General features: G+C 39.4%; 1 protein-coding gene across 3 annotated transcripts in view; it reads right to left on the bottom strand.

Moving 5' to 3' along the window:
• Nucleotides 1-12,615, bottom strand: part of fnip1 (folliculin interacting protein 1) — a 145,590-nt gene that overhangs the window by 75,457 nt on the left and 57,518 nt on the right. For 2 of the 3 annotated variants that reach the window (XM_061891512.1, XM_061891513.1), the window contains exons 3-6: nucleotides 11,468-11,697; nucleotides 7,704-7,778; nucleotides 7,500-7,591; nucleotides 2,544-2,627 (exon numbers count right to left, since the gene is read on the bottom strand). In XM_061891512.1, the coding sequence (XP_061747496.1) occupies nucleotides 2,544-2,627; nucleotides 7,500-7,591; nucleotides 7,704-7,778; nucleotides 11,468-11,697 (481 nt within the window). The remainder of the gene's footprint in view (nucleotides 1-2,543; nucleotides 2,628-7,499; nucleotides 7,592-7,703; nucleotides 7,779-11,467; nucleotides 11,698-12,615) is intronic. The other variant, XM_061891514.1, reaches the window with a different exon arrangement.

Below are 12,615 nucleotides of genomic sequence, written 5' to 3'. Positions count from 1 at the left end.
GTTCCCTATTATATTTGATATACAGTCACAATCAAAAGTTTACGTACAATTGTAAAAAAACACATGGATGTATTGAGTTTCCAATACTTTCTACAACTCTTATTTTTTTGTGATAGAGTGAATGGAGCACATACTTTTTTATTGTGGCCAAACAGCTCCATTTTTGTTTGATCTGACCACAGAATTTTCCTCCAGAAACTCTTATCTTTGTCCATGTGAAGTCAGATGAAACAAAAATGGAGCTGTTTGGCCAGAATACCCAGCAATATGTTTGGAGGAAAAAAGATGAGGCATTTAATCCCAGGAACACCATTCCTACCGTTGAGCATGGTGGTGGTAGTATTATGCTCTGGGCCTGCTTTGCTGCCGATGGAACTGGTGCTTTAAATGGGACAATGAAAAAGGAGGATTACCTCCAAATTCTTCAGGACAACCTAAAAAAGCGGTGTCAAAAGTACGGCCCACGGGCCGGATCAGGCCCATGAACAGCTTTTATCCGGCCCGCGTGATGAGTTTGCCAAATATTAAAATGAGCTACTTTTTTTTTTTTTTAACGAAATAAACTGCTGTTCTAAATGTGTCCACTGGATGTCACAATAGCAATTCTGTCAGGCAAGCACGGTTTATAGCAAGAGGTGCACAATAAAGGGGGACTGTGGCTCCTCCTCCTCGACCCACATGAAACCTAAAACCTGCCGTTTTATGTCTTCTGCTTCGAACCCATGGTCATTTGGCACCCTCGTTGCCCCAAAATGTCTCTGTCAAACACCACAAAAGTCAACTTAACCCTTTTGAATAGTTTTTACCTCCGTTTTTTTACAGTTTGTTGACTTAATGGATTTATACGTGGACATGACAAAGGAGGCATTTGATACGTAGAAGAGTTAAAATGTGTTTTTGTTCAATCCCAAAAAGACTTTGACTTAAAGTTGAATCCTGGCTTTGTAGATACACTGAGACAAAGTCTATGCTCATTGTGTTTCTGAAACTGCACCAATTTCCTCAAAATTTTCAACAAACTTGAAGTGTTTTGTCCAGAGGATTATTTGTGATTATTTGTGTTTTGTCCAGAGGATTATTTGTGATTCATTTTCAGAATGTGCTTGTTCTATTTATGGCCAAATTTAATAAAGAAAACAACCTGGAGTTGTCTTTTTTTTTAAGTTATCATGCCATGATTTTACCCTTCTTGCCCACTTTGGTATAGATTTTCCTCCATGCGGCCCCTAAGCTAAAATGAGTTTGACACCCCTGACCTAAAATCATCAGCCCAGAGGTAGGGTCTTGGGCGCAGTTGGGTGTTCCGACAGGACTATGACCCCAACCACACGTCAAAAGTGGTGAAAGAATGGTTAAATCAGTGTCAAAGTTAGTTGGTGTTGAATCCCAAGATGCAGAGATGAAGACATGATTTAATATAAATAATAGAACAAGAACAAACAAAAAGCACGCACGTGGGCGAAATAACAAACTAAGGGAGCTAGCACTGGGAGCTAGAAAAACAAAAAGGAACTTTAGCATGGAAGCTAGTGGAAAACAAACACAAAAACTGGAAACGGCTAATGCTAACAAAAACAGCTTACCGCTACGACGACAGGTAATAGCTGAAAAGAATCACATCGACACGACAAGAGCAACAACAAGTCCGAATGACAATACAATGATCCAGCAACTAGGAGCAGGCTGATTGGCAACAGGTGTGGCCAAGTGCCAATCAGCCGCAGCTGAGGAGGAACACAACACTCAGGGGACAGGACAGGAAGCTGACAAAATAAGAGCACTAGACAAGAAATACTAAACACACACAGGAGAAACTAAAACACAAACAAACTGTCAGTGGCAAGCCTGACAATCAGGCTAGAATTAAGGTTTCGGAACGGCTTTCCCAAAGTCTTGACTTAAACGTGTGCACAATGCTGAAGAAACAAGTCCAGGTCTAGCTGAACTGCACCAATTTTGTCAAGAAGAGTGGTCAAAAATTCAACCAGAAGCTTGTGGATGGCTACCAAAAGTGCCTTATTGCAGTGAAACTTGCCAAGGGACATGTAAGCAAATATTAATATTTTTGACCCAGAAGATTGGGTCACATTTTCAGTAGACCCATAATGAATTTGTAAAAGAACCAACCTTCATAAATGTCTTTTTGTGACCAACTATGTGCTCCAATCACTCTATCACAGTTGTAGAAATGATTGGAAACTCAAGACAGCTGTGACATTATGTTATTTGCAAGTGTATGTAAACTTTTGACCACGACTGTATATTTAGTGTTATGGTGTCCTTGCACACATTTGCCGTGGAAGTGTGCTTTTTGTCCATATATTTCCTTTTTTGCATTGCTTATCATGCCATAAATGAGCAATCTATCAAGCCGTGTGCCCTGCTAGAAAGTGCAAGCAGAAAAAGGCATGCAGCTGCTCATCACGACAAGTACACACGTCAACAAAGCATGCAAAGTGATATAAAAGTGCAGCAACAACGCCTGGAGTAGCTTTTTTTTGTTTTTCTTTTTTTTTCTCTCGCTTTTGCTTTTTAACGCCAACCTGAAAAGAAAGATGCGCTTTTGATGAGACGCAGAGGGCCTTGCTCAGAGAAGGCCCGTCGAGGGCTGCAGAGCTGAGAAAATCCTGCGCAGCACAAAAAAAAAAAAGGAAAACAACAGACAGAGAGGGGTCGAGGGGGTTTGGAGAGGGGGGGAAAAAATGAAGGATTGTTAGTGAATGAATAGGAAGGAAAGATGACTGCCTCCTGTCAACCAGAGGAGACCTTAGTACACAAAAAGGAGCTTTTTAGTCAGACAAGAATGCGTGCGTCGCGGTGGAACATACATTTTGTTCTCACAGACCCAATGCTAGATTAGTTTGTGTTTTCTGTGAGGCGCATGAGGGATTTCCAACCCTTCATGTGCTTGCATTATTTAAATAATTTATTGAAATTGTAAGTTGCCTGTGTAATGAACAGAAGTGCTGGTAATGTCCAAACATTTAGTTTTTTTTAAACAGTTATGTTGTTGTTATAGACCAGGGGTGTCAAACGTGCGGCCCGCGGGATGAGTTTGCCAAGTATAAAAATGAGCCGAAATATTGGAACGAAAAAAACTGCTGTTCTAAATATGTCCACTAGATGTCGCAATAGCAATTCTTTATATCAGGGGTCACCAGGTAGCCCGTAAGGACCACATGAGTCGCCCGCTGGCCTGTTCTAAAAATAGCTCAAATAGCAGCACTTACCAGTGAGCTGCCTCTATTTTTTAAATTCTATTTATTTACCAGCAAGCTGGTCTCGCTTTGCTCGACATTTTTAATTCTAAGAGAGACAAAACTCAAATAGAATTTGAAAATCCAAGAAAATATTTTAAAGACTTGGTCTTCACTTGTGGGGCAGCATAGTTCGGTTGGTAGAGTGGCTGTGCCAGGAACCTGAGGGTTGCAGGTTTGATTCCCGCTCCCGCCATTCTAGTCACTGCCGTTGTGTCCTTGGGCAAGACACTTTACCCACCTGCTCCCAGTGCCAGCCACACTGGTTTAAATGTAACTTAGATATTGGGTTTCACTATGTAAAGCGCTTTGAGTCACTAGAGAAAAAGCGCTATATAAATATAATTCACTTCACTTGTTTAAATACATTTATTTTTTACTTTGCTTCTTATAACTTTCAGAAAGACAATTTTAGAGAAAAAATACAACCTTAAAAATGATTTTAGGATTTTTAAACACACATACCTTTTTACCTTTTAAATTATTTCCTCTTCTTTCCGGACAATTTAAATCAATGTTCAAGTAAATTTATTTTTTTTATTGTAAAGAATAATAAATACATTTTAATTAAATTTTTCATTTTAGCTTCTGTTTTTTCAACGAAAAATGTTTGTGAAATATTTCTTCAAAGTTATTATGATTAAAATAAAATAAAAATATTCTGGCAAATGTAGAAAATCTTTAAAAACAAATTTTTATCTAATTTCAAAGTCTTTTGAATTTCTTTTAAAATGTTTGTTCTGGAAAATCTAGAAGAAATAATGATTTGTCTTTGTTAGAAATATAGCTTGGTCCAATTTGTTACATATTCTAACAAAGTGCAGATTGGATTTTAACTTATTTAAAACATGTCATCAAACTTTTAAAATTAATCTTAATCAGGAAAAATTACTAATGATGTTCCATTAATTCATTTTTTCAAAAAGATTCAAATTAGCTTGTTTTTCTCGTCTTTTTTTCGGGTGAATTTTGAATTTTAAAGAGTCGAAATTGAAGATAAACTATGTTTCAAAATTAAATTTTCATTGTTTTCCTGTTTTCTCCTCTTTTAAACCGTTCAATTGAGTGTTTTTTTCAGCATTTATTCTCTACAAAAATACCTTCCGTAAAAGGAAAAAAAATGTACGACGGTATGACAGACAGAAATACCCATTTTTTTATATGTATATATATAGATTTATTTATTAAAGGTAAATTGAGCAAATTGGCTATTTCTGGCAATTTATTTAAGTGTGTATCAAACTGGTAGCCCTTCGCATTAATCAGTACCCAAAAAGGAGCTCTTGGTTTCAAAAAGGTTGGTGACCCCTGCTTTATATCTTTGTTGATGATGCTACTTTTTATACAAAAAATAAACCACATGACGTCAGTGCACCTGTCGAGGAAAACGAGCAAACTACATAAAAAACCTCCTGTAGGTTGATTTTGATATTATTCTTTTATCTTGACGGATTGAAAATGAACACCATTGAGTTGACTGATGAACATGATCACATAATTTATTCAGAGAGTATAAATAACGACAAATAAACATAGGATGCTATAAATGCAAAATCTAACGTAGTTTTCGGACTATAAGTCACATTTTTTTTTTCATAGTTCTAGTGCGACTTATACTCAGGAGCGACTTATGTGTGAAATTATTAACACATTATCGTAAAATATCAAATAATATTTAGAAGAGACATCAAGGAAGAATATTTCATCGGATTTAGCGATTGGGAGTGACAGATTGTTTGGTAAAGGTATAGCATGTTTTATATGTTATAGTTATTTGAATGACTCTTACCATAATATGTTAGGTTAACATACCAGGCACCTTCTCCGTTGGTTATTTATGCCTCATATAACCTACACTTATTCAGCCTGTTGTTCACTATTCTTTATTTATTTTGAAGTCCTACTGAAAGCCACTACTACCGACCACGCAGTCTGATAGTTTATATATCAATGATGAAATATTAACATTGCAACACATGCCAATACGGCCTTTTTAGTTTACTAAATTGCAATTTTAAATTTCCCGCGAAGTGTCGTGTAAAAAATGTCGCGGTATGATGACGCGTGCATTTGACGTCACCGGTTGTAGCGGAGATTATTTTCCAGCCAGATCCAAGCTATAAGTAGTCTGCTTTAATTGCATAATTACACAGTATTCTGGAAATCTGTGTTGCTGAATCTTTTGCAATTTGTTCAATTAATAATGGAGAAGTCAAAGTAGAAAGATGAAGGTGAGAAGCTTTTAGCCTTTAGCCACACAAACACAGCCGGTGTTTCCTTGTTTAAAATTCCCAAAGATGAAGCTTTACTATGGATCAGAGCGGTCAAGCCAACACGGATCCCGACTACATGTCAACCGGCAGTTTTCGGTGATACAATTGTGGTAGTAAGTCGCCTCTTACCGGAGACATCAGCGGAGCTTCCGTGCTGCCGTGACTTCCCTCAGAGACTCTGGCGTCAACACACCCGTGGCCACACCCCTCCGACTTTCAGGTACTAATTAATCTCAATAAAACACTAGCAACACAATAGGCGGATAAGGGATTTTCCAGAATGATCTTAGTAAATGTGTCTAATAACATCTGAATCGCTCCCCCTGCAATCGCCTTTTTTTTCCCTAGTCCTTCACTCTAAATTTCCTCATCCACAAATCTTTCATCCTCGCTCAAATAAATTGGGAAATTGTCGTTTTCTCGGTGTAAACAATGTGAGGATGTGAGGAGCCCTACAACCCGTGACGTCACGCGCACATCGTCTGCTACTTCCGGTAAAGACAAGGCTTTATTTTATTAGCGACCAAAAGTTGCAAACTTTATCGTGGATGTTCTCTACTAAATCCTTTCAGCAAAAATATGGCAATATCGCAAAAGGATCAAGTATGACACATAGAATGGACCTGCTATCCCCGTTTATTTTACTGTTGTATTGTTATTCCCATTGTTTTTATTCTTTTTGTAATAGTTCTCTATTTTGTTTCCTTTTAAACCCCCATTATTTACTTTTTACTTTTATTTAAATTGATCTCAACTCTGTACACTGCTGCTGGAATTTTAATTTTCCTGAAGGAACTCTCCTGAAGGAATCAATAAAGTACTATCCATCTATCTATCTATCTATCTATCTATCTATCTATCTATCTATCTATCTAAATAAGAACATCTCATTTCAGTAGGCCTTTAAATTGCCTTTCAAATGTCTATTCTTGGTGTTGGGTTTTATCAAACAAATTTCCCCCAAAAATGTGACGTATACTCCAGTGCGACTTATATTTGTTTTATTCCTTCTTTATTACGCATTCTCGGCAGGTGCGACTTATACTCTGGTACGACTTATACTCTGGAAAATACGGAAGTGTAAAAAAAACCTCAACAACATTATGTTTTGCACATTTTTCAGAATGTGCTTGTTCTATTTTTAAACAAAGAAAACAATCAGAAGTTGTCTTTATTTTTAAGTTACCATGCCGTGATTTTACCAGTCCGGCCCACTTGGGAGTAGATTTCTCCCCGATCTAAAATGAGTTTGACACCCCTGTTATAGATAGTACATATTCAAACTACACAAATAATATAGGGCACGAAAAGCCAGGTGATTTCTCAATGCATTGTGGGGCCTGGGTAGACATACTTGATTGATGAAAGGATTTGTCTACAATATGAAAGTGGACAACAAACTGGATTGTACAATATAGAATAAAAAACAAGGCACTAAAGGCTTGCAAATGGAAAAAAAATAACAAAAAATTGAGGAATTGACTTTTATGAGGTATGAGCATGGCCATAGGATGAAAGCTTTAAACCAAGTAAAAGTGCCGCCAAACTTGTTAATATTTCGTCATCGGTGTTAGTTTTAATATTGGTTAATAACTTCAGAAAGCACAGTCTGTATCGGCATTTAATATCGGCAGTCTGATATTATCGGACATCTCTAGTCATAACCCACCGTCCTATAGCTTTGCGTTCACGCTGTAAATGAGAAAAATCTCCCCAAATCCTGTTTTTTCTAAAAGTAGAAAACGATCGTTTGGCGGCACACGTTTGCACCGTGTTTTGAACTTGTTAAAGAAAAACAACAACAAAACTTAAGCACAAAGTCTAGTATTCAGCCATGTAAATAAGAACGTCAGAGTCCAGCAAGACCCACAATGCAAAGTGTTTCCACGTCATACTTCCAAGCCCTATATGATGTATGCCGTGGAACCTTCCTCCGTGGAGGCTGCGGGATCGCTGTTGCCATGGTTACCTATGTTCCCTAGGAGGTTGTTTGAGCAGGGGTTTTGATCGGGCCTCAGGGTGTTGCCGTCCTGTGCTATAAACTCCAGACTGTCCTGTAACCTGTGTGACACACGCAACAAAGTCTCACGTGAAGAACAAGACAGGAAGACACGCTGCAGTGTGTGTGTGTGTGTGTGTGTGTGTGTGTGTGTGTGTGTGTGTGTACGCTTACGTGTTGAGACTGCCGTACACGCTGCCTCCTGTCCTGGCCGTAAACACCTTACTCAGCATCAGCTGAGGCGGCGACCTGATATGGCGACAGAGGAGAGGACGAAGGTCAGCAGCGTGATGATAACGCACGTCTTCACATTTGATACGTCTGTCGACACTAGAGAAATGTGATGTTGCTTTTTTTACCGATATCGACGCACATACCGATACAGCGGAAACTCGATTCGCGAACCCTTTTTTTAGCGTTCTTTTCGGTCTACGAACGTTCAGATCAGGGGTGTCCAACTCACTTTAGCTCAGGGGCCACATGGAGAAAAATCTACTCCCAAGTGGGCCAGATTGGTAAAATCACGGCATGATAACTTAAAAATAAAGACAACTTCAGATTGCAGACATGTGATTTTACCACAATGAAAAAGACTGAAAAAATTTCCGGTGGTTTGGGGGAGGAAGGTCCCCAGCCAGGTATGTATTGTGCCCTGGTGGGGGGACAAAGGAGGCAACGCCCCCCGAAGCTCCTGGTTTTTCACCAATTTAACATGCGAAAATGAACAAAAACAGCACCATTTGAAGAAAATATTTTAGTATTTAAAGACATGAAAACATCATCAATAGAACATACATAGCCCAATTATCCTAATGAATCACTGTATATTAGAGATGCGCGGATAGGCAATTATATCATCCGCAACCGCATCACCAAAGTCGTCAACCACCCGCCGTCCACCCGAACCAACATTTTATCAGAACCGCAAAAATAGAACAGGCACATTCTGAAATTGTACAAATCATAATGTTTTTTTGTTTTATAATTAATTACCTGTTGCGGTTAATAGTATTGTAGCTTTATCTGTCGTTATTTATTATTATGTGATAATGTCATCCATCCCATCCATTTTCTACCGCTTATTCCCTTCTTGGGGTCGCGGGGGGCGCTGGCGCCTATCTCAGCTACAATCGAGCGGAAGGCGGGGTACACCCTGGACAAGTCGGCACCTCATCGCAGGGCCAACACAGATAGACAACATTCACACTCACATTCACACACTAGGGCCAATTTAGTGTTGCCAATCAACCTATCCCCAGGTGCATGTCTTTGGAAGTGGGAGGAAGCCGGAGTACCCGGAGGGAACCCACGCATTCACGGATAGAACATGCAAACTCCACACAGAAAGATCCCGAGCCTGGATTTGAACACAGGACTGCAGGACCTTCGTATTGTGAGGCAGACGCACTAACCCCTCTGCCACCGTGAAGCCCGTGATAATGTCACATTCTTTCTTTTTCTGTTGTATTGCAATATTTTCTCCTAAAATTATTTTTTTTTTTATGTAAAGTTATTAATTTTTAATGCAAAATGGCAACATTTGTCATATAAAATCCTGACTTTTATCACAATATTGCCAATTTTTTTGTTTTGTTTTTTGAGTAAAATTGTGACATGTGTCTTAATTTTGCAAATCAAAATTCCGATCATTATTATAATAGTGCCAACATTTTTAAGTTTTCCTATAAAATGGTGGCTTTTGTCGGGTAAAATTACGACTCCTTTCATAAAATTGCCAAAATGTTAAGCCTTTATTGTAAAATTGCGACTGTTTTATCATAACATTGCACAAATGTTCACTTTTTGTTGTAAAAATTTGACTTGCTTTGAGTAAAATTATGACTTTTATTATCATACTGGCCCGATTGTAGCTGAGATTGGCACCAGCGCCCCCCGTGACCCTTAAGGGAATAAGCAGTAAAAAATGGATGGATGGATGGATGATCATACTGCCAAAATTCAAAGTTTTTGTGATAATGTTCATCAGTCAACTCATTTTCAATCCATCAAGATAAAGAAAATTCTATCAAAATCCAATTACAGTATGTTATTTATGTAGTTTGATCATTTTCCTCGACTGATGTACTTACATCATGTGGTTTATTTTGTAGATACTTTGTATCTATGTAGCATCATCTACATAGATACAAAGAATTGCTATATAAATACTGATAAAGTTGAGGAATGCTCATCAAACACTTATTTGGAACATCCCACAGGTGTGCAGGCTAATTGGGAACAGGTGAGTGCCATGATTGGCTATTAAAACAGCTTCCCAAAAAATGCTCAGTCTTTCACAAGAAAGGATAAAACAAGAATGGGAAAGAATTCCACTTTCAAAGCTTCAACAATTAGTTTCCTCAGTTCCCAAACGTTTATTGAGTGTTGTTAAAGGCCTACTGGGACCCACTACTACCGACCACGCAGTCTGATAGTTTATATATCAATGATGAAATATTAACATTGCAACACATGCCAATACGGCCGGTTTAGTTTATTAAATTACAATTTTAAATTTCCCGCGGGTTGAAGCGGACATGTTCTCTTTTCATCGTATAATTACACAATAATTTGGACATCTGTGTTGCTGAATCTTTTGCAATTTGTTCAATTAATAGAAATGCCAAAGAAGAATGCTGTTGGTGGAAAGCGGTGAATTGCAGCTGCCTTTAGCACCGAAACACAGCCAGTGTTTGTTTGTTGTGAAGCTTTAACACAGAGCAGTCAAGCGAACATGTTTCTCTACGTCAACCAGCATGTTTTTGGATGGGAACGTTATGATATATATCTTACCGGAGACATCAGTGGATTATGCGTCCTCCTGCACTAGCTGTCAAAAAGGCAGCTGTGAGCTTGGCTCTTCTGCTTCTCTCTGAGACATTGGCGTGTTCACCGCAGCCATCCGACTTTCAGGTATGTCTTTACAATCTCACTAAAACACTATTAAAACAATAAGCAGATAAGGGATCTTCCAGAATTATCCTAGTAAATGTGTCTAATTACATCTGAAATGCTCACACTGCCGCCGCCCGGAGCCGTCGCTTTTTATTTTATTTATTTATTTTTTCTAGTACTTCACTATCAATATCCTCATCCACAAATCTTTCAGCCTCGCTCGAATTAATGGGGAAATTGTCGCTTTCTCGGTCCGAATTGCTCTTACTGCTGGTGGCTCACATCATGAACAATGTGAGGATGTGAAGAGCCCTCACACCGGTGACGTCACGCGCACATACTTCCGGTAAAGGCAAGGCTTTTTTATTAGCGGCCAAAAGTTGCGAACTTTATCGTCGATGTTCTCTACTAAATCCTTTCAGCGAAAATATGGCAATATCGCAAAATGATCAAGTATGACACATTGAATGGACCTGCAATCCCCGTTTAAATAAGAAAATCTCATTTCAGTAGGCCTTTAAAAGAAAAAGTGATGTAACACAGTGGTGAACATGCCCTTTCCCAACTACTTTGGCACGTGTTGCAGCCATGAAATTCTAAGGTAATTATTATTTGCAAAAAAAAAATAAAGTTTATGAGTTTGAACATCAAACATCTTGTCTTTGTAGCACATTCAACTGAATATGGGTTGAAAAGGATTTGCAGATCATTGTATTCCGTTTATATTTACATCTAACACAATTTCCCAACTCATATGGAAATGGGGTTTGTACATTTTTACTGCTGTTTTATAATCAAATCAAAAGAAGCTGCAAACTTTGAAGCACGGTGTGGCGAGGATTGACCGCATTTTGATTATCAAGAACCATTTCACACATGTTGAAGAAAGCAACTGTAAACATGTGATGCTCTTTGAGACCCTGACCATGACCAATAGTTCTTTATATTCCCAGTTGTATCAATAGCTACCCAATTTAATAACATGCAATACAAAAGTTTTGTATGTTGAAATCGTAGGAATGTCGAAAAAGGTGTCTTCCTACCTGATCTGGTGGATTTTCAGGGTAGATCCTTTGTAGCTCATGCCCACAGATCCGAACATCATCTCGCCGAGCATGACTACGTCGGACGAACACTTGGAGCCCTGGAAGCGGTGGCCCGGTTCCTTGTTTTCCGAGGTGCAGGAGGACGAGCTGTCCAAGGAGCTGCTGCTGCCCCCTGTCGGACGCAGTTGGCAACATTTGCCAAACATCTTCATCTGTGCCTCGGTCCCCTGGGGAAAAAAAGGCCAAGACAGCGCCAATCATTGAATGAGGATCCGTATGTAAGCAGTGGACGTGGAGCCCTTAATCATAAGTAGTTGACTTTATACTTCACTAAGTATGTAACGGTAAATGTTATAATGATACTTCACAATATCAATCAATCAATCAATGTTTATTTATATAGCCCCAAATCACAAATATCTCAAAGGACTGCACAAATCATTACGACTACAACATCCTCGGAAGAACCTACAAAAGGGCAAGGAAAACTCACACCCAGTGGGCAGAGAGAATTCACATCCAGTGGGACGCCAGTGACAATGCTGACTATGAGAAACCTTGGAGAGGACCTCAGATGTGGGCAACCCCCCCCCCTCTAGGGGACCGAAAGCAATGGATGTCGAGCGGGTCTAACATAATACTGTGAAAGTTCAATCCATAGTGGCTCCAAGACAGCAGCGAGAGTCCCGTCCACAGGAAACCATCTCAAGCGGATCAGCAGCGTAGAGATGTCCCCAACCGATACAGGCGAGCGGTCCATCCTGGGTCCCGACGAGCGGTCCATCCTGGGTCTCGACTCTGGACAGTCAGTACTTCATCCATGGTCATCGGACCGGACCCCCTCCACAAGGGAGGGGGGGACATAGGAGAAAGAAAAGAAGCGGCAGATCAACTGGTCTAAAAAGGAGGTCTATTTAAAGGCTAGAGTATACAGATGAGTTTTAAGATGAGACTTAAATGCTTCTACTGAGGTAGCATCTCGAACTGTTACCGGGAGGGCATTCCAGAGTACTGGAGCCCGAACGGAAAACGCTCTATGGCCCGCAGACTTTTTTTGAGCTCTAGGAATCACTAATAAGCCGGAGTCTTTTGAACGCAGATTTCTTGCCGGGACATACGGTACAATACAATCGGCAAGATAGGCT

The sequence above is a fragment of the Nerophis ophidion genome, linkage group LG28 (assembly GCF_033978795.1).
Source record: "Nerophis ophidion isolate RoL-2023_Sa linkage group LG28, RoL_Noph_v1.0, whole genome shotgun sequence".
Lineage (NCBI taxonomy): Eukaryota > Metazoa > Chordata > Actinopteri > Syngnathiformes > Syngnathidae > Nerophis > Nerophis ophidion.
Note: the sequence above shows the minus strand (reverse complement) of the source record. Positions and strands in the feature narration are given on the sequence as shown.